At 55.8% G+C, this 26328-nt stretch overlaps 2 protein-coding genes across 8 annotated transcripts; one reads left to right on the top strand and one right to left on the bottom strand.

Moving 5' to 3' along the window:
* Positions 1 to 609: 609 nt before the first annotated feature.
* LYPLA2 (lysophospholipase 2) lies at positions 610 to 5179 on the top strand. 2 transcript variants are annotated; one of them, XM_047726522.1, is made up of 10 exons: positions 610 to 754; positions 2266 to 2368; positions 2654 to 2685; positions 2816 to 2881; positions 3343 to 3390; positions 3495 to 3565; positions 3702 to 3775; positions 3852 to 3953; positions 4056 to 4229; positions 4317 to 5179. In XM_047726522.1, the coding sequence occupies exons 2-10, from the start codon at positions 2291 to 2293 to the stop codon at positions 4365 to 4367; spliced, it is 696 nt and encodes a 231-aa protein (XP_047582478.1). In that variant the 5' UTR covers positions 610 to 754; positions 2266 to 2290; the 3' UTR covers positions 4368 to 5179. The 2 variants fall into 2 exon arrangements, with proteins under 2 accessions (XP_047582478.1, XP_047582477.1); XM_047726521.1 differs by having other exon boundaries at positions 4038 to 4229.
* Positions 5180 to 5228: 49 nt separating this feature from the next.
* GALE (UDP-galactose-4-epimerase) lies at positions 5229 to 25963 on the bottom strand. Of its 6 annotated transcripts, XM_047726823.1 has the most exons (19): positions 25838 to 25963; positions 22230 to 22313; positions 19670 to 19777; positions 18963 to 19058; positions 17467 to 17615; positions 15188 to 15251; positions 13652 to 13840; positions 11951 to 12076; positions 10950 to 11040; positions 7817 to 7942; positions 7551 to 7666; positions 7354 to 7467; positions 6906 to 7082; positions 6502 to 6615; positions 6341 to 6407; positions 6153 to 6238; positions 5978 to 6055; positions 5749 to 5863; positions 5229 to 5580 (listed from the first exon to the last, which is right to left on the bottom strand). In XM_047726823.1, exons 1-19 carry the CDS (start codon positions 25895 to 25897, stop codon positions 5522 to 5524), a joined length of 2019 nt encoding a protein of 672 aa, XP_047582779.1. In that variant the 5' UTR covers positions 25898 to 25963; the 3' UTR covers positions 5229 to 5521. The 6 variants fall into 6 exon arrangements, with proteins under 6 accessions (XP_047582779.1, XP_047582780.1, XP_047582782.1 ...); XM_047726824.1 differs by lacking the exons at positions 13652 to 13840; positions 15188 to 15251; positions 17467 to 17615; XM_047726826.1 differs by lacking the exons at positions 10950 to 11040; positions 11951 to 12076; positions 13652 to 13840; ... (4 more) ...; positions 22230 to 22313; positions 25838 to 25963 and adding an exon at positions 9575 to 9712.
* Positions 25964 to 26328: the final 365 nt, after the last annotated feature.

Genomic DNA, 26328 nt, shown 5'->3' with positions numbered 1-26328 from the left:
TTCTGTGCCTTGTCCACAAGGCATTGCTTGTTGAGGGCAGAGCTAAGACATGCTTCCTGTCCAGCTGTCCTGATGTGATCTCTGTTGTTTTCCCAGGGTTCTTTTTAGTCATTAAGTCCTCAGGCTGTAATTTTACAGTGTATAAAGCATTTCCACACGGCCTCATTTGAGCCTAACAGTAAAGCTGTGAAGTAGGCAGGGTGGTGTTTATCACCGTGTTACAGTTCAGGAAGCAGGTGCAGAGAGGCAGCATTACAGTGTCATCCTGAAATTGCTGTTTTCTTCCCCTCCCTGAGCGTCGCTTTCCTCATCTTTAGAATAAGAGTGGAGGCCGAGCTGGCCACTAAGGATGTCTTCAGTGCACGATGCACTCCATCCAGTGTATGATCCATCCGAAACTATGCTAGTGTAAGCGCTGGCTCTCCTTCCGCATAGCTCTCCTTCAGGAGGCGCATGGGCGGTGGTAGCAGGCGGGAATTACCGACGCGCTGCCTAGAACCTGCCGGTGACTCGGTGGCTTCATTACCGGGAGTGGCCCCACCGTACCCAACATGGCAGCTCCTATCTGGCGGATCGCCGACGCCCACTTCCGGGTTCCGTACCGCTGGCCAGGCTACTTCCGGCAGCGCGATGGCTGGGTTCCCGGGACTCGAACGGAAGTTCCGGCGGGGGCGGCCGAGGGGGAAGAGTGTGTGTCTGTGCAGGAGAAAGAGGAGAATCGCCCGAGAGGTCTCGAAACCCCCAGGGAGTGGAGGTACCCTTGTCCGGGGCCAGCCGACAGAGGGAGGGTGGGGGGAGGAGACCGAATCTCCGCGGGGGTCCTGGCGAGTGGGGAGGCGACCGCGCTTGTGAGGGATGGGGGTGGGGAGTGAAGTGCGAAGAGGCGCTGGCCGGTCTTGGGGACTTTGCGGGTAGAGAGGGGCTAGAAGGCGTCCGGCTAGGATGGGAGGGACTTAGGGTCGGAAGTGGAAGATCCCATTGTGGGGCTGGGGCTCCCCGGGGTCAAAAGTAGAACACCCCTTTGTGGGCAGAAGAGAGGGTCCTGGCTCAGGGTAGAAAATGTCACTGTAGGGAGGGAGCGACCCTTGGTCAGAACAGACGTTCCGAGTGTGGAGAGTGGGAGCCCTTGGCTTAGGGTGGAAGTAGTTACTGTGGGGAGCTCCCTTCCCTGTTTCGGGGGGGGGGAAGACATCACTTTGAGAAGGGGGACCCTGGGGTGAGAGGTGGAAGTCTCCCAGCAAGGAAGGAAGGGAATCCCAGCTTAGGGCGAAAGGTGCATCCCTGTGTGGGAAGAAGGACCCCAGGGTCAGAGGTGAGGGATCCCACATGGAGAGGCACATTTGGGGTCAGAGATGGAAGGTTGAAGCTGTGGGAAGGGTGTGTGGGGGGGTGGACACCACTGGGAAGGTAGGCGCCTAGGGGCAGGTAGTTTCTGGGGACTTTGGAGGATGCTAAGGATGCGGAGAAGCCAACCAGCCTCACATTCTTTTGTGTGCTTGGGAGTCCCAGAGCATGGTCAAACTGGGGGACCTGGTTGGATTCAGTGGGCACTAGCAGTAGCAGGTAGCACCATTCAGTGGGGCGTGGGGCACCAGTTATGGGGTGGGTAGTGGATGGGAGTCTGTGCCTCGTTCTGGGGACATGGGCAGCCCCGGGGGCTCTAGAAATGGCTGAGCCAGAAACTGCTTGTGAAGGCCGGGGGGTGGGGGCTGGATGTCGGGGCGGGGGGAGGTTGGAGAAAATGTGTGTGTTGGGGGGGGTGTTGGGGGTAGGGTCTGAAAGCATACTTTCTGGCATTTTTCTCCCCTTCGTTTCCAAGTAGGGCTGGGAGTTGGGGAGGAGGGAACCCGGGGCTCTATTAGAGGCACGATGATCAGAGAGCAGGAAGGAGGGAGTTAGTGGGGGGGACCACGACAGCAGGGGATGCCCTGGCTCCCCTCCCCCACAGCCCCTCAGCCCTCCCTCTGCTCCTCTGAATCCCCAGCAAGCTCAGGCTATGTGGTGGGCCAGAACCAGGGGGCACTAGGGTGGCTTCTTCTGCTTTTCAGCCCTGGAAGGGAGGCAAACTTCCTACCTGCTCTGGCCTGAGACTTTTTGCTTGCCTTGCCTTGCCTGTCTTTTCTTGGTGCACCTTGGAACAGAACCTAGGGTGTTACGGGGCACTGACAGTCTGAGTGGGCCCTCGGTTTGAGGCTCTTCTCCTGTATCAGGAGTCTCTCCCCACCGCCTGGTCCTGCTCTTGACCGCTCCCCTGAATTTGCACAGGCCCCAGCCGTGGAGCCTGCAGTGTATGTGTGGTAACACCATGTCTGTGCCCCTGCTCACCGATGCTGCCACCGTGTCTGGAGCTGAGCGGGAAACGGCCGCGGTAAGGCCCCCCACCCACAGCCGCCCTCAGCAGCCCCCAGCCCGGCCCCCAGCCCGGCCGGGGAAACTGGCTGGAAGGGGTGTGGGGAAAATGGAGGTGATACAGTTGAGAAGGGAGCAAACTGAAGCGGGGGGTGACGGGTTAATAGCCTGTTTGGCTGCTGCCACAGTTCCCCCCAGGTCCTTGGGGGCGCAGGGGGTGGCCCGAAGTTGGAGGACTGCGGGGAAATGAGAGTAGGGTGGTGACTGCCCTCTTCCCACCTCCCCATGTCTGACCCTTTTTCAGGTTATTTTTTTACATGGACTTGGAGACACAGGGTGAGTGACCTGGAGAGGGAGGAGGTACTTCCTTGGGAAGGTGGAAAAGGGCCCAATGGGCAGGATTGGGGGGGGTCTGCGCCCTCCCTCTCTCCCTCCCCACATCGGTGCTGTTTTCCCCTTCCTACAGGCACAGCTGGGCTGACGCCCTCTCCACCATCCGGCTCCCTCACGTCAAGTACATCTGTCCCCATGCGTGAGTGTCACCCCAGCAAGGAAGGAACGGAGACTGGGGATCAACCGGGGGGGTGGTCCTGTGGTCTCAGGCCTGTTCTCTCCTGCCAGCTGCATCCTGGGGTCTGGGCCCAGGGCAGTTAGAGGTGTCATTCTCAGCCTTCACTCTCATGGAGCTTGGAGCCCCAGCCCCCAGCCCTCCTAGAGCAGGGATCTCCTAGACCCAGGAGATCCTGGGCCCCTTCCCCAAGTACTCACCCACTGAGCTGGAACCCCGTCACACCGAGTGTCAGGCTCTGATGCTCTGATGGTGCCCCAACCACAGCCTCCAGCCCCACGTGGCAGGTTGCCTGGCAACACCTTAAACACAGGCCTTCCCTGTTGGGAGGGGCCCCCAGGGGCTACTCTGCCCCCTCCTGGCTCTCTGCTGTGGCTTTCTCATCCCTTCTGCACATGATGGCCCTTCTTGCTGCCCCTCCCCAGACCCCGGATTCCTGTGACCCTCAACATGAAGATGGTGATGCCCTCCTGGTGAGTTGGTGGGGGTGTTGTGCGGGGCGAAAGGATGGGAGCGGAGGGAGCTGCAGGGGGCTGGCCAGGGCCTTCCAGGAGCCAACACCTCTGTCCTCCCCCAGGTTTGACCTGATGGGGCTGAGTCCAGATGCCCCCGAGGACGAGGCTGGCATCAAGAAGGCAGCAGAGAACAGTAAGGCCCCAGCCCTCCTCAGCATCCGCCCTCCTCTCCACACCGCCCTCCCCAAGAAAGCTTTGGGCAGTGTCTGGCTCCCTTCCTTGGGCCCCCCGGCGGCTTTTCCCCTACCCAGTCATGTCCCCTCCCCCAGTCAAGGCCTTGATTGAGCACGAGATGAAGAATGGGATCCCTGCCAATCGAATCGTCCTGGGAGGCTTTTCACAGGTGAGGGGAGACAGAGGGGGTGGGAGGTGGGAGGTGAGCTGTGCCCTCATGACCTTTCATTCTCTCCTCCCTCCAGGGTGGGGCCCTGTCCCTCTACACGGCCCTTACCTGTCCCCACCCTCTGGCTGGCATTGTTGCATTGAGCTGTTGGCTGCCTCTGCACCGGGCCTTCCCCCAGGTGAGTGTCTCCGTGACCCCACTCCTGCCCTTTGAGGCTCCTGTGGCTTGGGAGTTGTGCCGAAGCATTGGCTTTGCCCTGGAGGTCCTGTCTGGCCCACAGGCAGCCAATGGCAGTGCCAAGGACCTGGCCATCCTTCAGTGCCATGGGGAGCTGGACCCCATGGTTCCAGTACGGTTTGGGGCCCTGACGGCTGAGAAGCTCCGGTCTGTTGTCACACCTGCCAGGGTCCAGTTCAAGACTTACCCAGGTGTCATGCACAGCTCTTGTCCTCAGGTCAGTGGTGAGGGGCCCCATCCTGCTCCTAGCCCTCTCTTTCCTCCCTCCAGCTGGGAGCCTCTCACAATCCCTCCTCACCCCCAGGAGATGGCAGCTGTGAAGGAGTTTCTTGAGAAGCTGCTGCCTCCTGTCTAACCAGAGGCGCTGGCCCCCAGCGCAGTCCCCCAGCTCCTGGGGGGCCCAGAACGCGCGGCACCATCTTGGATCTGAGCCGGTCGAGCCCGTCCCCACCATCCCTGACCTGTCCTCTTTCCATAGGCCTCTGGGGCAGGTGGGCTGAGGCCTGGCCAGGCCTTCCTTCCTGGCCTCAGCCTCCTGGCTCTCTGCAGCAGGGGGTGGGCTGCCCTCCTCTCCTGTGTCCCTGGAGGCAGGCCCCCCGGCAGCAGTATTGGGCAGGGCTGTAGGCAGCGGGAGAAAGGGGCCCAGCCGCTGACCCACTCACTCAGGACCTCACTCACTAGCCCCGCTTTGGGCCCCCTCCTGTGACCTCAGGGTTTGGCCCATGGGGCCCTCCCAGGCCCCACCTACCACTCCACCCCCAAGTGATTCTGCCCAGATAATCGTGTGTCTCTCCTCCTCTCCAGCTGCTTCTCAATCATGAATGTGTCCATGGCCCTGGGCCCCTGTGCTGCTGTGGGCTACCTGCCCCTGGGCAGGGGTATTGGTGAGGGGGCAGAGTCCTTTGAAGGGGGCCTTCCCTTAGCCTCCCCAATGTGGGGGCTGGGCCCTGCCTCCCCCTTACCCTGCTCCCCCGAAGGCCTGGAGCCTGCAGGGCTGGACTGAGGCTCAAGGTCTCCCCCAGCTGTCCCACCCCTACGTTGTCCCCACTCTAGCGCCAGGGGGGAGGTGGGGGAGGAGTTGTGTCTCGTCTTCTGTCTCCATGTGGTTTTGGGTGTTTTTCTTGTTGTGTCCTGGATTCCGATAAAATTAAATTGCTTCAACTCTCAGGCTGGATGATTCTGTCCGAGGGGTAGGGACTGATTGTGTGTAAGAATCTCAGCGTTAGAAAACGTTTATTTTAAATACTTCGGAAAGCTCTTTCAGAGCAGTATAAATTAGTGCCTGTCTCGGGCCCCGCTGTTCCCCCATTCACTTCCGGTGGTCCTGATGGGTTCCTGGACCCTGCTGTAGAGAAGAGTTACCGACCCCCCAGCTCCTGATCATTGGAACCCTTGGCTTCGTGCCTGGTAGGCTGAGAAGGCCCAGCTGGGGTTTGAGGTAGGGGAGGCTGCGACCCCTGGGTTCCCACCAGAGGCTGGACCTTTCCCGGTACATGGTAGGGGAGGGTCTCAGGCCTGTGCACCAAAGCCTGAAGGATTCTGCTTCTGCCAGCGCCACAGATCTTCACCTGTGATGGGGGCAGGTGGAGTGAGGGTCCACACTGGAATGCAGGACCCCACCATCTTGGGCAGCCCAGGGTGGGCCTGCTCAGACCCAGGCAGCCCCTGCCCTGCCCCTGACTCCCTCCCAGGGGTCAAGCCAGCACCCAGAGTCAGGGGTCGAGGCAAAAACTCACACATCCTGTCCAGCCCTAAGACTGCTGTCCAGCCCAGCTCCTTGAGGGCCAGGCTGGGGTTGGCATAACAGGCAGCCACATCGCCTTCTCGCCGTGCCACCACCTTGTATGGGATCTGGGAGAGAGAAAGCAGCTATAGCTTAGCTGAGCTGGCCCTGGGAAGGGCCCGCATCGCTCTGGAAGCCGGGGCAGGGGGAGCCGACGTGGGGCTGGAGTACAGCCGGCCTACCTTCTGGCCAGAAGCCTTCTCCATGGCCTGGACCATCTGTAGCACTGAATAGCCCGTGCCTGTGCCCAGGTTGTAGATCTGCCCAGGAGAGAACGGGTGGTGGAGCGGGTTGGGCCAACTGCCCTCTCTGGACCCCATCTCCCTCTCCAGACTCGCTTCTCCCTTCTCTCCCTACCCGACAGCCACACTGCTCCTTCAGCTTCCTCAAGGCCGCGATGTGGCCCTTGGCCAGATCCACAACATGGATATAATCCCGGACACCTGCAGAGAGGTGGCTGGGTGTGGGGGATTCCAGTACCGTGTCTGTCCGCCCTCACTCTCCCCCCGGCTCCCACTCCTGGGTCCTCCTGGTCCTCGGCTCACCTGTACCATCCTCCGTGTCATAGTCACTGCCAAAGACATTCAGTACCTCCCGGCGCCCGATCGCCACCTGGAGTGGAGATCAAGTCAGCTCTTCCCAGACCCTGGGCACCAGCTGCACCCTTCAGTCCTAGCCCCGCCCCGCCCCTGCCCTTCCGCCTTACCTGGGAGACATAGGGCATGAGGTTGTTGGGGATGCCCTGGGGATCCTCGCCAATGCAGCCCGAGGCATGGGCGCCTATGGGGTTGAAGTACCGCAGCAGCACCGCGTTCCAGGTCTGCGGGACGCAGGTCAGGGGACGTGTGGGGGCGGGGTGAGGGTGCAGGCCGCACGCAGGCGCAATCCTGAGCTCTTTACCTGCACCCCCAGCTCCCCAGCCATGCCTGATCTCTATCCCTGGAAAGTAGCTGGGTCCACCAGCCCAGGGCCAGGACATGGGGTGAGTCACTGCAGCTTCCAGAGTCGTCCTTCCTCCTGGGTGGGTGGTGCTCAGGATCCCACCCTCAGGTTCACGGGAAGCCGTGAGTCCGTGAGTGGAACCACGGCTGGGTCAAGGAGGGCCCTCACCTTGTCTGCCCGGCACAGGTCCCGGATCATTTCCTCGATGAAGAACTTAGACTTGCCGTAGGGGTTGGTACAGCCACCCGTGGGGTGGGCCTCATCCAGGGGCAGGTATTGTGGGTTCCCGTACACGGTGGCCGAGCTGCTGAACACCAGGTTCTTCACCCCGTGGGCCCTCATGATCTGGCCACGGAGGGGAGGTGTCAGTGGCCTTTGCCTGGCACGTTATTTCCACCCCCCTTCCTCCTTCACAGGGGAGAGGGGCTGAGGTTTGGGCATTCCTGTTTACAGATGGTGAGACTGGGGCGGAAAGGTATGGAGAGGTGGAGAGACCTGTGTCTAAAATGGTACAGCTTGGGCCCCGCCGGACTGTCCCCTCTAGGCCCTCATCCGGTGTCCGGCCCGGCCGGGAGCCTGGCCCTCCCGGTGTCCGTGGCCTTGCTGCTTGTCTCACCTCCAAGAGCTGGATGCTTCCAGTCAGGTTAACTTTGTAATAATCCAGAGGCTTCTGCACGGACTCTCCCACTGCCTTGAGGCCCGCAAAGTGGATGACTGCCGTAAAGCGGTGCTGCAGGGGTGAGGCCAGGGTCAGAGGTCGCTGCATAGGCCTGGCCCTTGGCAGTGCCCCCTCCCTGCCTTCCAAGCACCTACCTTCTTGAAGAGACGCTGTAGAGCTGCCTGGTCCAAGATGTCCATCTCCTCAAACTCCACAGAGTGGCCTGTAAGCTCTTGAACCCGCTGCAGGCTCTCAGGCAGGGAGCCCGTTCCTGGTTGAGCACAAGGGAGGCCATCAAAAGAGGACGTGGGTCCTGGGCTCCCCAGTGATGAGGGAGACCCACACCCATAGGAAGTGGTGTGGAACCCACAGTTTTCCTTCCATCCCTGCCTGAAGCCCGAGCCCCCGCCCCTGTGCTCACCACGGATGGCGTTGTGGAAGTTGTCGATGACCACGGGCAAATAGCCGGCCTCCAGCAGCTCCAGCACGGTGTGACTGCCGATGTAGCCAGCCCCGCCCGTCACCAGCACCTTCTCTGCCATCGTACCTGGCCCAGGACACACAGTGTCAGAGGGGGCCGAGACTGCCCGCTCAGGGCCTCCGGCTCACAGTGGAGGGCAGTGGTAGTGTGTCCTGGTGAATCGGCCCCGCTCCACATCTGGCTGCAGGCCTTGGAGATCACTTATTCTCTCCTGGCCTCACTTTCTAGCTCTAGAAGCTGAGCTTGTCATTGTATGAACGTGATGTGGTAGGTGCCTTGAAAGGCCTGGCACACTGCACGGGTGGGGAGACTGATATGCCGGCACCACAATTTCTACTCCCAATTTACCTGGGACTGAGAAGATGAAACCCAAACCCTCCAAGTGTCTGGGGACTAGGCAGTCCTGGCCAGAAGTAAACATGGCAGTGGCACTGTGCCTCCCAAGAGCCCAGTAGGAGGTTCTGCCTGCTCCGATTCAGGCCTTGCAGTCCTTCTGCCATCACTAGGTGCAAAGTGACCAGTGATTAATATCTCCTGCTCTAGGCAGCGCCGCAGACTCCCTCTCCAACAGTCAGCTGGGAGGAAGCAGGAAATATACCAAATGGCCCCAGGGTGGGGTGCTTTGCCAGGCAGGCAAAGACCAACTCTGTGGCTGCAGCACCAAGGTCCTGGAATGGGCCCCACCCCAGGTCAATCAGGCTAGCTCAGCCTCTACCAATGCATGCCAGGGCCAGCTGGGTCACCGCCTTCTAGGAGCTAAGGATCCCACCCAACTTTGGGCCCCACAGAGACAGGCAGTGTAGACGTGGCCCTGGTTCCGAATCCACTGCCAGGTGTGCACCTCCGCCCTGAACAAACTCTGCAGGCGGGTGGGCGGGTGGGAGGGTGCTGGGGGGAGGAGGTTTCAGACACTCAGGTCTTTCATTCGGAGTGGCCTGGCCCGCAGCCGCCTTCCTCCTGGCTGCCTCAATCCCCCCTCTGGGCTTATCCACTCCCACCCACTTAACTGAGCGGTTGCTGCGTGCCAGACTCTGTACTGGGCACTTCTGCATTATTTTCCTGGATTCCCTCAACATCCTGATGAGCCCGGTGTGACGGCTGGCACTTCACCAAGAAGGATACTAAGGTCAGAAAGGTTAAGTAATTTGCCTGAGGGAGGACACACAGCTGTGATAGCCCGGCTAGAATCCGGATCTCCAGGCTCACAACTCGCTAATCTCGCGCCAAGCGGTTCACCCTTCCCCCTCACCACTGCTTTCAGCTGGACTTTGCTCCGGACGCCGAGGTCGCCCCCACCCCCACCCCACCGTGCGGAAGCCCTAGAAGTGGTCGTGGATGGGGTCCCAGGAGGCGGAAAGGCTGGTGAGGCCAGCCTTGCCCCGGACCAACGGGGTGACCTCGGTCGGCTATCGCCGCCTCGGCTTTCCCAGTCTGCAAAATGGAGGGGAGGAGGCGGTGAGCGTCGCTCTGGGATTTGGGCCGTGGCTCCGAGGGGGCCGAGCTCGGAGTCCCCGGGTCGGGAATGAATGAACCCGGGCCGCCCCAGCCAAGGAAGCGGGAGCTGAAAGCTGCAGGAGCCTGCCCTAGTGGGACTCTACCCAGGATTCGGCCCGGATCCCTGAAGCCCTCCCTCGCTCTCCGCAGACCACCCAGTCCTTCGCGAGCCCGCCAGGCCTCCCACCCATTCGCCTCGCGAACCTGCTCCAAACCGCGCGCGCCCCGCGCTGCCTCCAGCGGCGCCGCCTCCGGCGCCCCGCGTCCGGGTCCCTTTAAGAGCCGACGGCCCACCTGGCCCCGCCCCCTCCACGCCCCCAAGGAAACGTGTCACCGGGGAGCGCGCTACCGGGCGCCGGGAGGACCAAAGGCGCTGTGGCGTCAAGGCGCCTGCGCGGCGCGGCTCGGCGCAGGGACGAGAGGCGGGGCGGACGAGCCCGGCTCCGCAGGAAATCAGCGACCGCGAGCCCCAGAGGCCGTCAGGGGCGGTGCTGACCGAAGGAAGCTGGTTCTGGGAGGTATGGTTGCACCTTCCCCCGGCCTCCTCCCCGCGGGGCCGGGGAGGCTTTGCGGCCAAGGGAGAGATCGCGCTGCCGACTGCGCTCAGCCCCCACACGAACCGCCGGGGATGGTCAGTGTGTCCGCACCCCGCCTCCCAGAGTCGGCTAGAAAATGAGGCGGTGCTTCGGTTTAAAGGAAAGGTGGGGCCAAGTGATGGCATCCTGATGAGCCGCGGTCCGAGCCCGCCCGGAGTCCTGCTGGGACAGACGGCAGCGCCCACACCCGCACCTCCCTGCCCACAGACCCAGGAGCCTCCGCAACCACCTCTCCCGGGTGTTCTGGCCAGGCCGGAGCGGGCCCAAAGCCGTGGGTTTGCAGTCATTAGGAATTGCGGAATCAGGTGGGGAAACGGAGAAGATCCAGAGACGTGCAGACTAGTTGCAGGTGTACACGTTCCTCTCAGAATGCCCTGCTGTGGAGAGGTTTTGTTCCCCACCGGTCTCCCCCATTCCTGCGCATACAACTGCACAACACAGAGTGGCACACGCTTTTATGTCATTAGACCTTTAATTACACAAGCTGTGCTCAGAATTCATGTTCAGAGCCGGCATTTTCCAAAGATGCTGGCATTAGCAGGTGGTCACCAGAGCAGCTCAGCCTTCACCCCTTCTGCAAATGTCCTCTGCCAGCTTGGGGAAAAACTCCTCCAGGCCCCTCTGCCCTACGGAGTCAGCGGCCCCAGAGCCACAGCAGGGTCAGGCTGTGTAGCTTGCTGACGGACCTCACCCAGAGATGGGGCCTGAGCACCAGGGAACTGGGCATTCAACTCCTGGGCCGGTGGGTTCATGGGGCAGGGAGACCCACAGCACTCCAGGCTTCTCACTCAGACTAGAGTTTGGCAGGAAGGGCCAGAGGCCAAGCAGCTCCTGTCTCTTGCCTCCCTTTTGCAGGAGACCTATGTGTGGACATGCTAGGGAGGTGCCCACTCCGGGTGATTTCCATTTCCACATGCCCTTTCCTGAATCATTCACGAGTGCCCCTATTCCCAAAGAGTCCCCCAAAGGGGCTTACAGCTTACAGGTAGCCTGAGCCACTTTGGAGCTGGTTTTTCTGTTCAGGGCTTGGCAGATAAAGGTCCCAGCTTCCAGGAGCTTCTGGAGGTTCACACCCTTCGAGAAACAAGAGGATGCTCTAGGTTATGCCATGCCTGCAGTATCCAGGGAGACCTTGGACTGGACCCAAAACCAGTACTGAGAGAGTAATGGTGAAGACAGATGGGTTCTTGTTCCTCTTGTGCTGGGATAGCCCCTGCCTGCAAGGCTGCAGCCTTCTGCCGTCTGGGGTGACCCCCTCCAGGCTCCCCCTATGTAAGATGGCTCCGTCTGTGGAATGGTTTCTACTATCACCAGGGCAGGGATCTCGCCAGTCTTGTTCCGTCCCTGTCTCCAGCGCCCAGCGCAGGGCCCGGCCCGCAGCAGTCAGCAAGTGCGGACTGAAGTGATAAAGTGCCCGGCAGAGCGAGCCAGGAGGGAAGCACCAACCGAAAGGACCATCCCGAAAACCTGTTCGTGCCAGGAGCTCACATGTACTGGTGTGTACCGTGCGCTCAGCTCCGGGCTGGGCACTCTGCACTCTACCTAGTCACTGCGGCCCCATGAGGGAGGTGCTGCCAGCATTCACGTTTCTTAGGTCCAGGGAGGTGAAATCATTTGTAGGTCACACAGCTCGTGAGTGGAGGACCAGGTTTTAAACCAAGATCCATCTGGTCCCAAAGCTCAGACGTGATACTGCTTCCAACCTACCACTGAGGGTCCTCACGGACTCTGACAGAGCCCTGGGGAGGGCTGTCTCCTTCTCCTGCCCTCATTTTACATGGAATGAAACAGAGGTCCAGAGGGAACGGATTCAGGTCACGGATGTGGCCCTTTCCCTACACCTTGGTGCCTCCTCTGCTACCTCTTAACTCTCCTCGCTATCAGCAAAAAAACCCTCAACAAAACCATCCGCTTCTGTCCTCGGACTTCAAGGAGAGTTCTAGTCATTTCAGGGCTGTCGCCACCAGGGGGCAGGCGAGCTTACCGTGTGAATGCCCAAGCCAGACAGCATGTAGACGAGGTCCTCTGTGGCCAAGTTTCCGGATGCCCCCTGTGCATAGGGACAGCCTCCAAGTCCTGCCACAGAAGAGTCCACGACACTCACTCCCATCTGGAAACACAAGGATGGTGAAACATGGGTGTCACTGTGGGGACAAGAATCTACAAAGCCAGGAGGTCCTTGCAAACCTCCCAGTCAACTGCTACCTGAAACTCCACTGAGAGTTACTCCTTCCTTTGGCTGAGGAGTCTGTTTATTTTTTAATTAATTAATTTAAAGATTTTATTTCTTGGACAGAGAGAGACACAGCGAGAGTAGGAACACAGGCAGGGGGAGTGGAAGAGGGAGAAGCAGGCTTCCCACTGAGCAGAGAGTCTGACACGGGGCTCCGTCCTAGGACCCTGGGGTCATGACCTGAGCCAAAGGCAGATCCTTAACGACTGAGTCACCCAGGTGTCCCTCAGTGGTTCTTTTCAGTTCCTGGAACAGTGTGAGTCTTCTTTGTGGACAGTTTCCTCTGCCAGGGTTATCTTCCCTGGTTCCTTTCATGCTCAATTCCTCACCCTGAAAAGTCTCCCCAGGCCCTCCCTGATCACAAACCTAAAGGAAGCACTACCCACGGTTCAGATTTCAGGCCTCCGTTGTTTCCTGTGATTCATTTACCCCCCACCACCCCCACCACCCCCACCTAAGTAAGGCTGCTCTCACTTCAAGTTGGGCCTCTAACCCCAGGCGGCCTATCCCATTTCCCTGGCCAGCGCAGCCCACTTTCCTAATGATGTTGCCCTTTCTTCTCTCCCCTCAAACCTCTCACAGACCTTAACCTGGACAGCTACAATGGAGAAAACAAGTTACAGAATCATATGGCTTAGAGACCTGAGCCTCTAGGAGATAACTTAATATAAAACAAAAAAAAAAACAAAAAACCAACCAACCAACCAAAAAAGGAGAAAAAAACCCCTAAGAACAAAGACGGCCCAGGATTGCTTTAGCAAACCTAAAGGCAACAGGCCAGACTTCAACCAACGTGACAGGAAGGTCAGATACAAGACAGACAGCCTGTGGTCAGACACAGAACTTTCCTTCTAAGGGGTGGCCAGTTCACAGAATCCTCCTTCCTAGCCCACAAGGAGCACAACTCGAGGGAAACCCAATCTGAAGCCTCAGTTCAATCTTTGGGGAGCAGCACCCCTGGAGTGACCTCTGCTGCCTCTCTGCCTCCCCTGCCCGCTCCCTAAGCGCATGTGCAGTCACAACACTCGGTGGTCCTGGGGGTGTGTCCTCCCCAAACCCCACCTCAGCCTTTCAGCCCAGGGCTGCCTCGTCAGCTTCCTGTTGCCCCTTTTCCAACTGCTTCCCTTCCTCACATCCTCCAGGCCTCACTCAGGTCTCTTGTGGTAAATCCACTCTGACCACCCCAGCTGGGATGGAGGCCTTCCTTAGTCACGTGCTTCCTCCCTGCAAGTGACCTGTCCTAACGCATGAGGACTACCACGAAACTCTCTTGACTGTCCCCATCACACCCCCGTACAGGCCGGGGTCACGTGTCCGTGTCCTCTGTGGCCGCCAGGGCCTGGCACGCAGGCATCCGTGAGTGCTCACTGAAAGAACCCGGGAGCCCAGCTGGCCTGCCACTGTGTCCTCCTGGAGGACGGACACGCACCTTTCTCCTCGGACCCACCTTACCTGCAGGGCCATCAAGGTGTTGGCCAGGGCCTGGCCGTAGGTGTCATGGCAGTGGACAGCTAGGGCAGCCACAGGCACCTCATGCATGACCGCAGACAGCATGTCCTTCATGACCCCAGGAGTGCCCACACCGATGGTGTCCCCCAGGGAGATCTCGTAGCAGCCCATTGAGTACATCTTCTTGGTGACCTGAGGGGGCGAGCAAGCAAGCACTTGGAGGACATCAGATTCCTCAAGCCAGGAGTCCAAGACCTCAGAAGCAGGGGTCCTGGGCCTGTGCAGGACATCTCCCTGTCCGAAACGCTAAATTCCTGTTCGATCGTAGGCTCCTTACAACTCTGAGTGGGGACGAAACCCCCCACTCTACTCACTAGGAAGCAGAGATGTAAGGAACAGAGCTGGCCCTGCAAGGCCGAGCTTTCCTCCCACCCTCTCCTGCCCCTGTGGCCTCTGACTTCACGTGTCGCCTCCATAACCTGCGTCAGAGCCAACAACCGAAATCAGGAAAATGGATTCCTCTCACAAAACTGTCTTCAGTAAGATCTGTGACCTCGTGGGTCTGAGCAGCTATTTTCAACAGAAGTACCTGTTTAAGCTTGTAGAAGCTCATCTGCAAATCCCTGAAACCACTGAGAAACCAGTGCAACGTGTGCCCCCTCGAGGAGATGCTGCCCCACACGGCGCTGCCCCAAGTGGATGGTGTGACAGGGCAGGGACGCAGAGGACACTCAGCACGGGCCTGCTAGGCACATGGGACTGGCGAGCACCCCACCACCCGGGCAGCAGACTGAGGACAGTGGGTGGAGGCAAAGGCCACAGCGAAGAGTCGGGCTCTGGAGTGACACACGCTGGGGCCCCAACCCAGTTCGGCTGCTCCCTGGCTGGGTGGGGGGTGCCCGCAAAGGGCTGATCCTTTTGGAGCTTCCATCTCTCCAAGAAGCAGTGGCGAGGCTTTGCAGGGTGGCAGGGAGGGCTGGCGGGACGGGAGGCTGGGACAGGTGCAGAGCGGCCACTCTCCGGGAGTACCGCTCTCTCCTTGATGATCCCTGCTATGCGGGAAGGGCGGCAGGGGGCGGGGGTGTTTCCTCGCTTGAGAAATGGACTAACAATAACACCAAATTTGCACAGTGACTTTGACAACTAAGGGGCATATGCCCTTGGGTTGCTCAGACCCTGTTCCCACACTGTGCTCTCCTCAATGCTGACTTGGTTCCCGCTTGGAGGACAGCGAGGGTGAGGAACTTTTGGGAGCCTGGGCAGGGAGCCCCTCCATGGATCACCTCAACTATCACCTGTCCACTGACCAGACCGCAAACTGTCAGAGGCTTCCAGGCTGGGGCAGAGGGTAGGGCTTCAAGCACGCTAGGAGGTGGGCCTCCAGGAGCAAGTGCTGGGTGGTGCTCCCAGAGAGGCGCAATGAAGGAGCTGCGGGAACGAATGACATCAGTGACCCACCAGGAAAGGGTGATGAGGGGAACCTCACAAGCAGGCAAGGCAGACAACCCTTGGAAAACCCCTGGCCCGATATACACACACCTCAGCTACTTTGGCCGGGGAGATCTTCCCTTCATAGGGACATCCAAGCACACAGGAGACATACCTGCGGGAGGACAGGGGAGGGATGGTGTCAGGGCCCCTGAGCTCCCAGGCCCACAGGGCTGACCCGGGTAGCTGTCTGACAGTCATCCCTGAAGTGAGGCAAGGTGAAATGCGTGGGGGAAAGGGAGATTCCTTGTGGGGGGCAAGGGGGGAGAACACAGGGAGCGCGCATGGGGCCAGGAGGGGGCGGCAGAGAGCCAGGGCAGGGAAGGGATGGGAAGCTGGGGTTGCACAAGGCCTGAGGAGAGAGGGCAGTGAGCAGGCACCGGAGCCGTAGGGCGTTGAGATAAAGCAGAACATGTGCCGCAGGGTAGCTGGGAAGGGACCAAGGACAAATGAAACCAAGCAGAACAAAAGGGCTGGGCTGGCCTGAGGGCCAAGGATCGGCTGCTCCAGTGAGCCGCCCGAGGATTCACACTCATTTATTCGACGGATACTGAGAGAGCTGCCCACTACGTGCCCGGCACTGGGTCATGCAGTGAAAAGACGGACAAGGTCCCTACGCTCATGGAGGTTATTTCCAGTTAGAGAGCGAGCTGATGAAAAGGGCAACCGAAGGAACAGGTGAGGTGATCTCAGAGAGATGTGCCATGAAGGGAAGAACGGCGGTGTGGCGGGAGCAAGGAGAGGAGGCTGGCCGTAGCCAGGGTGGCCCAGGAAGACCTCCAGGCCGTGACATGGGAGCAGAGGAGGGGAGCAGGTGGCAGGAGCCATTGGGAGAGCATCCCAGGCAGAGAGCAAAGCAGTGTGGAGCCTGGGATGGTAGAGAGGATGTGCTCAAGCTCAGAAGGACGGAAGAGCTGGGCACAGAGAGCCAGTGGCAGAGAACACAGCACGTGGCTGGACAGGTGGGTGCAGGCCGATCACGGCGCCCTGCCAGCTGTGGGAAGGAGTTTGGATCTTTGGATCTTGGTGGGCTTCTGTTCCCACCTGCCCTGTTGGAGTTAAGGCCCCACTGAGACCTCTTAGAGTTTGGTAAACTGTTCAGCATGTGAGAAGCATCACAAAACTTGGCTGGATACATCATTTCGGGCCCAAAGATCTCAGTGTTTCCCCAACTTCCTTCTCCTCCTCCAGCAGTCACTGCTGAGCAAGGAGAAGGGAGATGCTGATAACGAGCACAGGCTTAGAGTCAGGCAGACCCCATGGGCCCCTGCTTCCCCACGCACAACCCCTCAGCCACCCAACCCTTGCTTCCCCAGCAGCTGGCGTGCTGGCCCTGCACTGCAGGAGGGAGCCCTCCATGAACTGTGGCACGTGGGCTCTGCCCTCACAGGGCGCGGGGTCCACCGGGAGTGGGAGGCAGGGGAGAAGCTAACATGAAGCCAAGTGCTCTGTCAGAGGATATCTGGGGGCCCTGAGATGAGTGGTACTAACACCAGCTGAGGGCCAGAAAAAGCTTCCTGGAGAAGCCGGAGGATGAGCAGAGTTAGCCTGGACAAGTAGGATATAGGATAGGAGAGGACTAAGTCTATGGAAAGCATGTGCAAAGGCCCAGAGGCAAGAGAGTGGGAGCATGGAAGTAAAGACTGAAGTTCCAGTCAGGCTGGAATGCAGCGAGCTGCGGAGGCAGGGCTGGACGGTTAGCAGCAGTGGACAACGAGGCTGCAGACAAAGTCAGTGTCTCGGAAGCCAGGCGGGAAGTCCAGAGTCGGAGCATCACTGACAGGTTTTAACCAGGGAGTGAGGTGATCACACGTGCACTTTCTGAAAGAGCACGCTGGCTGCAGTGTGGACAGTGTACGACCTCACAGCCAACTCTTCGGCCTTCCTGAGCCGGTTCTGTCCTCTGGAAGCAGGGACAGCCCTGCTTGCTGGGTGACCATGGGGTCACAGTCAGATAACACAGGGATGATGCCTAGCACTCCTGGCGTGAAAGATGTGATGCTGGAGACCTAGAAGCTGAGAGTTCCTCAGACCTGTGTGGATGGGGGTGCTGGAGCTGGGATTCATCTGACCTCCACAGACTCCGGCGAGTGTCCTGTCCTGCTGGATTCCTCTGGGGAACAGACCCCAAAACCAGGTTTGGAGAAAGCACTTGCCAGGATTTCTTCTGACCACATCTACTTGAGGAGAGATGTCAAGGTGTGGAGTGTAGGCAGCCTGTGCTCAGGATAAGGAGTTTGTAGGGGGAAGGTGGCTTGAGTCAGAGCCCGGCCACCTTTCCAGAATGGTTCTGAGGAGAAGGCAGGCAGCACTGACATGGAGTGACTCACCCACGCACGGGGATATCGGCGGCCCGAGCCGCCTTCAGGATCTCATCAGATCGCTGTAAACTCTCCTCAATGGAGCAATTGGTGTTCTTCTTGGTGAACAGCTCTGAGGCAGCTCCAAAGACAGTCACCTCCTTGGCTCCAGCGGCAATCTGCCAATAGCCGGGTGAATTCCTTTCAGCTTTTTTCTCTTTGAGGAACACCAGCGTTGGCAAAGCGGCAAAAACCCTTGCCAGTGAATACAGTGAATTTTATAACACACAAAAATCATGAGTTGAACTGTGCCACCCCCCACCCCCACCAAAAGAAGGTCTCTAGAAGTCCTAATCCCCAGTACCTCAGAATGTGGCCTTATTTGGAAATAGGGTAGGTATAGAAATAATTGGTTAAAATGAGGCCATAGTGGTCGTGATTCCAATAGAATGGCGTCCTTCTAAGATGGAGGCCGTATGAAGACACACACAGAGGCCAGTGAAGACACAGGTGGGATGGGAGTGAGGTGAGTGAGGGCTGCCAGTCTTCACCAGAAGCTAGGACAGCCACGTCCTCCCAGCCCTCAGGAGGGAACAGTGGTATGTGGAGGAACTCAGTACCCCCGGGGTTTCAGACTTTTAGCCTCCAGAGCTGTGAGAGAATACATTTCTGTTGTTCTAAGGCACCTAAGCTTTTGGTATTTTCTTATGGCAGCCCTAGGAATGAACACAGTGAATTCTAGCCCCATCAAAGAAACACAACCACCCTTAGCCTTCCCCCCGGGGCCCAGCACTGCTGTTGTCATCACCGTCCTGGATGTCACTCTTAAGAACAGCTTTCTGGGGCGCCTGGGTGGCTCAGTGGCTTAAACCTCTCCTTTAGCTCAGGTCATGATCTCAGAGTCCTGGGATCAAGCCCCGCATCGGGCTCTCTGCTCAGCGGGGATACTGCTTCCCCGTCTCTCTCTGCCTGCCTCTGGCTACTTGTGATCATCTCTGTCTCTGTCAAATAAATAAATAAAATCTTTTAAAAAATTATATATATATATATAGAATAGCTTTCTGCCTAAATTCAGAATCAGCATCCCCAGTGACGTTCTTGTCCAACACTCCAGGAAAGATGGCAGATACCAGCAACCACTGTGGGGAGCACGATCTTCTCTAAAGAGGAAATGGATAATGACAACAAGAGCTAATATTTAGTAAGCACTTACTTTCTCCAAGCCTCTTGGTAAGTAATATGGGTGCATTCTAGCCTCTGAAATCCTTCCAGCATTAGGTACTATGATCAGCCCTAATTTACAGGCATAATCTGAGGCTCAGAGAGGTTAAACAGCTGGTCAAGGTCAGAGAGCTGGGGGTGGCAGGGCCAGGACTGCCTTGGGTCTGTCTGACAGTGCTCATCATTACTGGAGGCAAGCCCTTCAGACAGATGGCCCAGGACAGGGACTAGGCCCAGTGACAAGACAGGGACCAACATCATCAATCTCATTTCAGGGGCCCCCCGCCATCAAGCGAGTCTCTTACCGCTGCCTGGAAGCCTTTGATATTCGGGGTCAGGACTGGGTAGTTGATGCCAGGAAATTTCTGGATGCCCTTCAAAACTTCAGCATTGTCAGCCATCTGGGAGCCAAAGGAGACATCACCAGGTCACTGCCAAGGCAGGCAGAGAGCTCAGGTAGAAAAAACATTTCTATCACACAATCTCTGTTGTCTAGAACCCCTGGAGAAGGAGTCCTTTAGCAGAGCTGAGTATCTCCAGTGCTTTTACTCTTTGTTTCACCGCTGATGGGCCCAGGGCTCCTTAGCGCAGTAAGTCCCCCAATTTCTCTCTACGGCTAATACTGACAGCTTCTCACAAGCAGCGACAACACTACCAGCCATTTACCGAGAAACTCTGTATTACTTAACGCTCAGCTGAAAAAGATCTCTCTTCCCACTTGATTGTTTCTGTGAACCAGGAGTCACCTGTCTTTCCCTTTTACAAACACAGACGCCACATCTCTAGACAGGGCTAGAGATTCTAGACTTCCAGAGCCAGATGAGGCTTGAGAGACCACCCTAAGCTTGGAGAGGGGAAGAGGTCTTCTGCTGCCCCATGCTTACAGAAGTCACGAGAGCAAGCCAGAGATCTGGAGCCCTACGTTCCCAACGTCTACGTATTTCCAGGGCAACTCCAAAACTTCACATCTGTCTCATCTGAGAAACACTTATTACTGAGGGCTGGGGCTCACCTGGGGCACCCACTTGGGGGACACAAAGCTGGTGGCTTCTATAACGGGGAGTCCTGCTTCAGAAAGCATGTCTATCAGCTTGATTTTTGTAGAAGTAGATACGATATTCTGTGATGGAGAAAGAAACACCAGAAAAGACAGGTCAGCAAAAGTGGGAACCAAATGGCCTCAGCCACAGTGCCTGTTAGTCCAAAGCTTGGCTACAGCGTGCACTTCGCTATCTCGACTTTCAGACACAAGCACGAATCCACGTGTACTTCAGGCCAACAGGTGGGGGACAGCTTCAAGTTCTACAGATAGTACTTTGCAGTGGAGGCGGCTTCTCGCCTGAAGAGGACTAAATGTGTACACAGAAACAACAGTTTTGTATCATAAAGCCTTTTTTCTTAACTGTTTCTTGATTTATGACCCCATCGTAAACAAACTGAGAGCCATGTGCCATGGCCTGAAACGGCAGTGATGACTAACCCTCTGTCTGGGTCCCCTTTTCCGTCCCCGAACTGGCACCAGACCTTATCCTCCCATGGTCAGCCTCCCACTTCTTTATCTCCCTCCCCCACCATGCCTAGTTGCTCATTAGATTCTACGGTTCTCTCTTTCCAAATCTACTACCATTCCTCCCTGTATGTTATGGCATGGTCTCACTCTACCAATTCATCCCACACAGGAGTCTTTCTAAAACAGTCTCCATTGTTTCAGTCTCCTGCCCAAAAGCCTTCCATGGCTCCCTAGTGCTTACAGGATTAGATAAAAAAATTCCAAGGGGCGCCTGGGTGGCTCAGTGGGTTAAGCAGCTGCCTTCGGCTCAGGTCATGATCTCAGGGTCCTGGGATCGAGCCCCGCATCGGGCTCTCTGCTCAGCAGGGAGCCTGCTTCCTCCTCTCTCTCTGCCTGCTTCTCTGCCTGCTTGTGATCTCTCTCTGTCAAATAAATAAATAAAATCTTTAAAAAAAAAAAAATTCCAAGAACTCAAAGTCTTTCTCACCAGGCCTTTTCACACCAACCCCATCAATTTCTCTCCCATTACTTTACCTTAATCCATCCCATAAGTAATTTCTGGGAGCCCTCCATGTTCCAGGCATGGTGCTAGGTGCTAGGGATACAGCAGTGGGCAGAACAGATACGATTCTGCCCTCACAGAACTTTTACTTTATTGTTATCAATAAGTTCTCCCTATTGAAGCTACGCCTTCCAAAAAAAGAAAAAGCTTTTCCGATTGAAAAAATAATGCACGATGGGGCGCTTGGGTGGCTCAGTGGGTTAAGCTGCTGCCTTCGGCTCAGGTCATGATCTCAGGGTCCTGGGATCGAGTCCCGCCTCAGGCTCTCTGCTTGGCAGGAAGCCTGCTTCCCTCTCTCTCTCTCTCTCTGCCTGCCTCTCTGCCTACTTGTGGTCTCTCTCTGTCAAATAAATAAATAAAATCTAAAAAAAATAAAAATAAAAAAAGAAAAAAAATAATGCACAATTATTTCAGAAAACATGCCCAAAACAAACAAAAAACATCCTTAAAATCTCCCAGAGGGCGCCTGGGTGGCTCAGTGGGTTAAGCCGCTGCCTTCGGCTCAGGTCATGATCTCAGGGTCCTGGGATCGAGTCCCGCATCGGGCTCTCTGCTCAGCGGGGAGCCTGCTTCCCTCTCTCTCTCTCTCTCTCTCTCTGCCTGCCTCTCCGTCTACTTGTGATCTCTCTGTCAAATAAATAAATAAAATCTTTAAATCTCCCAGAGATAACACTAGTTACCTCATGATAATATGACTTTCTAGATCTGTGCAGACCAATATATTAGACACTAGTCGTAAGTGGTTATTTAAATTTACATGAATTTAAATTACATAAAAACAAAATTTCAGTTCCCCAGCTATAGCAGTCACATTTCAAGTGCTCAAAACCCACGTGTCCAAGACAGCTCACATCTAGAACGTTTCCATCCTCACAGAAAGTGCTACTGGACAGCACTATTATAGATCCTTCTCTAGGTGGATGTTCCCACAGATGTATAAGCTTTTTGTTTTACATAAAAGTGCAAGATTAAAGAAAATGCCTATGATTTTATAATCTGCTTAGTCACTTAACATACTCCTATATTAGTACAGCTTCCTAATCCATTTAATGAAGTCATTAAAGTATATTTGAGCTAACTTTCTCCACACTGAGCACTGAGGTGGTTTCCAACTATTTTATTACAACGAGGTTGTGAGGAGCATCTCTAAGGTTAAGTCTTTGCATGTGGCCTTCATGACACCCTTTGGTAAGTCCCCTCATGCAGAATTGGAATTGCCAGATGAAGGCATGTCCTCACCTTCCGTCTACTCTCCTGCGGCCTTTCCCATCTGCCCTGCTGCACGGGGCCTGAGATGGACCGGGCAACACCACACCTGATATGCCACCGTCTTAGATTGCTGTACTGTCACCCCACCCCACCTGGACTCCTCGACTTCTCGGCTTTGCTTGGTGTCAGCTGGGGCGATCCGATCTGGCACAGCTCTGTCCATCCCTCTGTGCCCACCACAGGCAACTCTTACTGCTCGAAAAACCTCTTTTGGTTGATTTCCATCTTTACCTTTTCATTCTGTAGTCCATCTCGGGCACCAACTTCCACAATTTTCACTCGCTTTGGGAAAGTACCCAGAGAAGAGGTGCTGACCTTTGGTTTAAAAGAGGAAACAAAAAGGGTTGGGAGAAGATTGTCACAATTCTCCAAGGAGACAAATCTAAAAGAAGGGACCCATCTTCACTGAGATGGGACGCAGTACCTCTCACTGTAAACATGACCTATCTCTCACATTTGGTTGGTTTTGGAAGGAAAAACATAAAGAACAGAAGTGTTTCACTGAGGAATGGGCACGAGATTCCTGCTCCTAGTACTGGCCCATTTCCAACAGCCCGTCTGCCAGCTGAGCATGTAGGTTGTTTCCTCCACAAACCTATTTGCACCTCCCCAAACAGAACTGTTTAAATTCTAAAGCCCCGTCTGGCTTCATGCTTTCTCAGTAAAAAGCACCACACGTATTCTATTGCTTAAGCCAGAAACCTGACTCATCCCCTTACCCCACTCCCCGTGGGCTAGAAGCTTCTTATCATTTGGTTCCTGCTGATCTCAGTGAACTCATGACTTATTTCTACTGTCCCACATCTCCCGGTGAACTCCTTACTTGTCCTGACTCCCTCATATTCCCCACCCCACCCCACCTCCCAGTAGAGGGTCCCTATACTGCAGCCCCAGTGGCCTTCCTCCCACAGCAGGGCCCCAAGGCTTACTACTCCCTCTGCCCAGAATGCTCTTCCACATCTGGCTCCTTCTCATCGTTCAGCCAGATGGGCCTCCTCTGACTGCCCTTTGTAAAGCTGCCAATCCCCTGACCCTCAACATTTTCTATTTCAAAACTCTAATTCCCGGGGCGCCTGGTTGGCTTAGTCGGTTGAGCGTCCGACTCGTGATTTCAGCTCGGGTCATGGTCTCAGGGTTGTGAGACTGAGCCCTGCATCAGGCTCCGCCCTGGGTATGGAGCTTGCTTGAGATTCCCTCTCCAGGAATAGCAAATAAATGCATGAAGGGCATAGCCACCCCGGCGGAAGGGCAATTCCTAGGTATGGGGAGGAGTAGTTAGCCTTGGACTTTGTGGGGCTTGAGGGAAGGAGGAGGACTTGTTCTGTTACAGTCACAGGCTGGGTGATGACAAGGGGTGCATCTGGGGAGAGAGGACACCAACAGCTGAAGACAGTTAAAAAAAAAAAAAAGGCTTTTCCATTTAAAGTCTGCCCCAAATCCTCTCCACCTTACCCCCAAGCAATATGAAGCTTCTTTTCCCTCTTTCCTCTGTTCTTAATATTGTAACTCTTCAAATTAACTTTGCTTTACCAGATTTAATCTGGTAAATCTGGCAGGATAAACATACTGCAGTGGGGCAAGGGGAGAAGTGCACTCGGTAATCTACTAAGGATCCCAAACTCCTGAAACCCTCAAGGAAGGAAGCGCTCCCTGCTACAGATCAGCTGGAACTTGAACAACTCACCTGAACTGGCCTTGCCTTCAGCCAGCAAAACTTCCTAGAGACTAAAGTGACGAGCCATTGAATTGCATGAAGTCACCAGGCTAGGTTGGAAGGTCCCTGCCTGTTGAATGTCCCTACAACAGGGTTGTTCAGCCTTTGCTGATATGTTGCCCTAAGTCGATCCCACTGGAATGTAAGCTGTGTGAGGCAGGGACTTTGTTTTATCCATTGCTGTAATTCTAAGGCCCTGGGACATAACAGGGGCTTGAGAGATAACTGCTGGATGTTGTTGAAAGCACGCAAGACCTGCTTCCAAGCTCCTTTTACAAAAACAGAACAAACTCAATTCCACGTCCTTTGGGGCACCTGGGTGGCTCCGTCATTAAGCGTCTGCCTTCAGCTCATGTCACGATCCCAGGGTCCTAGGACTGAGCCTGGTATCGAGCTCCCTACTTGGCAGGAAGCCTGCTTCTCTCTCTCCCACTCCCCCTGTTTCTGTTCCCTCTCTCACTGTATCTCTGTCAAATAAATAAATAAAATCTTAAAAAAAAATTCCATGTCCTTCCCCATAACAACAAAACAATCACATGTATTAAGCACTTAATATTTGCCAGGCACTCGTAAGAGCCTTTTTACACATTAACCTTTATCAACCTCTCAACCTTATTCGGTAGGAACTATTACAATCTCCATTTTACTGTGAAAAATATGAAGCCCAGAGATTAAGTAACTTTCCCAAGATCACATGGTTAGCTGGTCACAAGTCATTATCTGAACCTGGCAGTGTTGATCTACAGTGCTGGCTCTTAACACCTGGGCCACGTTGCCTCTTTGCCACTTTTCTGCCCTCCGAACCCTCCCCCGCCACCACCAGTATTCTCTTATCTTGGTTAAACACCCAGTTCATTCCCTCTGTACAGCCCTGCTCAGAGATGATCTCCTCTAACCACAGAAGTCCAGGGTCAAGCCTCCTGAGCTATGGCCTATCTATACCAACAGCTAATACCAACTAAAGCCCAGCGCTAACTTCAGGATCTGTACCTCATTTAGTACCTACATGGCAGGGACTATCATTATCTCAACTTCATACAGGAAGAAACAGCCTCAGAAAGATTCTCCAAAATCACAAAGCTAGCAAGCGAAGTCTGGCCTTGAACCACCTGTTTCTGACACCAAGCCTCTGCTAGTAACCCCACGGAGAGCCTATGACCTCATTACACCAGAAATTTTTTCAAAGCATATTAATGTCCACCATCTCATGTAATTTTCTTAGTCTTCCAAGTTGGAAGTACCATCTTTATTTTACACATTAATGATTGGTAGGGGTGGGTGGCCTAGTAGACTAAATTAAAGTGGCTTTCTGAGGGGCCCACTTGCGAAGACGGTGTGATCTCCCCACTACACACTTAGACTCCTTCTAAATTAAAGAAAAATTAATGCACCTCATTTATCACTTACTATGAGCTAAAGCAATGTCAAATGCTTTACCTCCACTTCCCTTAACCTCCAAAGAACTCAGGTAATGTTTACCCATGTTATAGATGAGCAAACTGAGGTTTAGAGAGCAAACCACGGTCATGCGACCTAGAAAGTGGCAGAACCACTGGGACACCACAGCTTCAGCTTTAGCCAAAACCATTTCTTCAACCCCTCGTTCAACTAGGTCTCTTACACTTCCCCTCCAGTCACTGAGCATTGGTGGGGGAAACATCAGGATCCAACATGCCCAAAGTACAACTCCAAAGCAATCAGTCGCACACGGTCCTAAGCCAAACGCAGCAAGAGCTGGAAAAGCAGGCAGAGGGAGGGGGAGGAACTCGCTTTTTCTACTCGGAACTGGAAGATTATACGTGTCACTACTGAGGAGCTTGGAGAGCTCAGAGGGAGAAGGTGCCAGGGTGGCCGGGAAGAGCCTTAGACGGAATTAGGGCACCTGGGATGGCGCCCCAGGTCTCCACGACCCGAGCAAGTCTTTCCCCATCTCTGGGCCTCACTCTCCCCATGCCCCTCAAGAGATGTGGGCGGGACAAAGATCCGAGACTCCAAGGCCCTCCCGACAGTGGCCTGGGCAACTGTCCGGCTTCGCCTCTCAGAGCGCTGCCACCACTGGCCAGGGCCCCGACCCCGACTGTCACGGTGCCTGCAGGGCCACCCCTCGGCGGGCCGGGGCACTTACAGCCCGGAGAGACGCTAAGCCCACCAGCCTCCGCGGCAGCGCGTTCCTCATTGTCGCCATCTTGGCCCAGCTTCCCCCCGCGGCCCCCAGCTGAGTCCCACGTGACCGCCGACAGCCGGGTGGGCGTGCCCCGCGTTTGGGGGCGGTGCTTCTGGAGTAACGTGAAGACGCCCTACGAGGGCTGTTTCCAGCTTCTAGGTTTTCATTCCTTTTGGGCAGTTTTTTTTTTCATCCATTATGTTTTTTCTGAGTGCTTTCTATTTGCCATGGCAAAGTGAGGCTAGGACTATGAAAATGAACAAAAAATAATCAAGGGGTTTAGAGTTCGGGAGCTCTGGGAAGACATATTAATAATCACACAATTAGTTGCATAATTACTACTTTTCGCAATAAAAGACGGAGCATTACTATTTGCCATGCGCGGTTCTGAGTTCTTCGGCCGTGTTAACTCTTGCATCACGATCTCCAGGATTCAAATGCAGGCAGTCGAC

This window comes from Lutra lutra, chromosome 4, assembly GCF_902655055.1.
Source record: "Lutra lutra chromosome 4, mLutLut1.2, whole genome shotgun sequence".
NCBI classification, from domain to species: domain Eukaryota; kingdom Metazoa; phylum Chordata; class Mammalia; order Carnivora; family Mustelidae; genus Lutra; species Lutra lutra.
This window is presented reverse-complemented; position numbering and strand designations above follow the sequence as displayed.

Coding starts and splice junctions, on each gene's coding strand:
- LYPLA2 (XM_047726521.1), top strand. CDS start 2,291: ATGTGTGGTAACACCATGTCTGTGCCCCTGCTCACCGATGCTGCCACC. Junction 2,882..3,342: donor AAGTACATCTGTCCCCATGC/GTGAGTGTCACC, acceptor GCCCCTCCCCAG/ACCCCGGATTCCTGTGACCC. Junction 3,776..3,851: donor TCCTGGGAGGCTTTTCACAG/GTGAGGGGAGAC, acceptor TCCTCCCTCCAG/GGTGGGGCCCTGTCCCTCTA.
- GALE (XM_047726823.1), bottom strand. CDS start 25,897: ATGGCGACAATGAGGAACGCGCTGCCGCGGAGGCTGGTGGGCTTAGCG. Junction 7,943..10,949: donor CAAAGTGGCTCAGGCTACCT/GTAAGCTGTAAG, acceptor GTCCTGGGCCAG/GTACGATGGCAGAGAAGGTG. Junction 5,581..5,748: donor CTTAGGGCTGGACAGGATGT/GTGAGTTTTTGC, acceptor CCCCCATCACAG/GTGAAGATCTGTGGCGCTGG.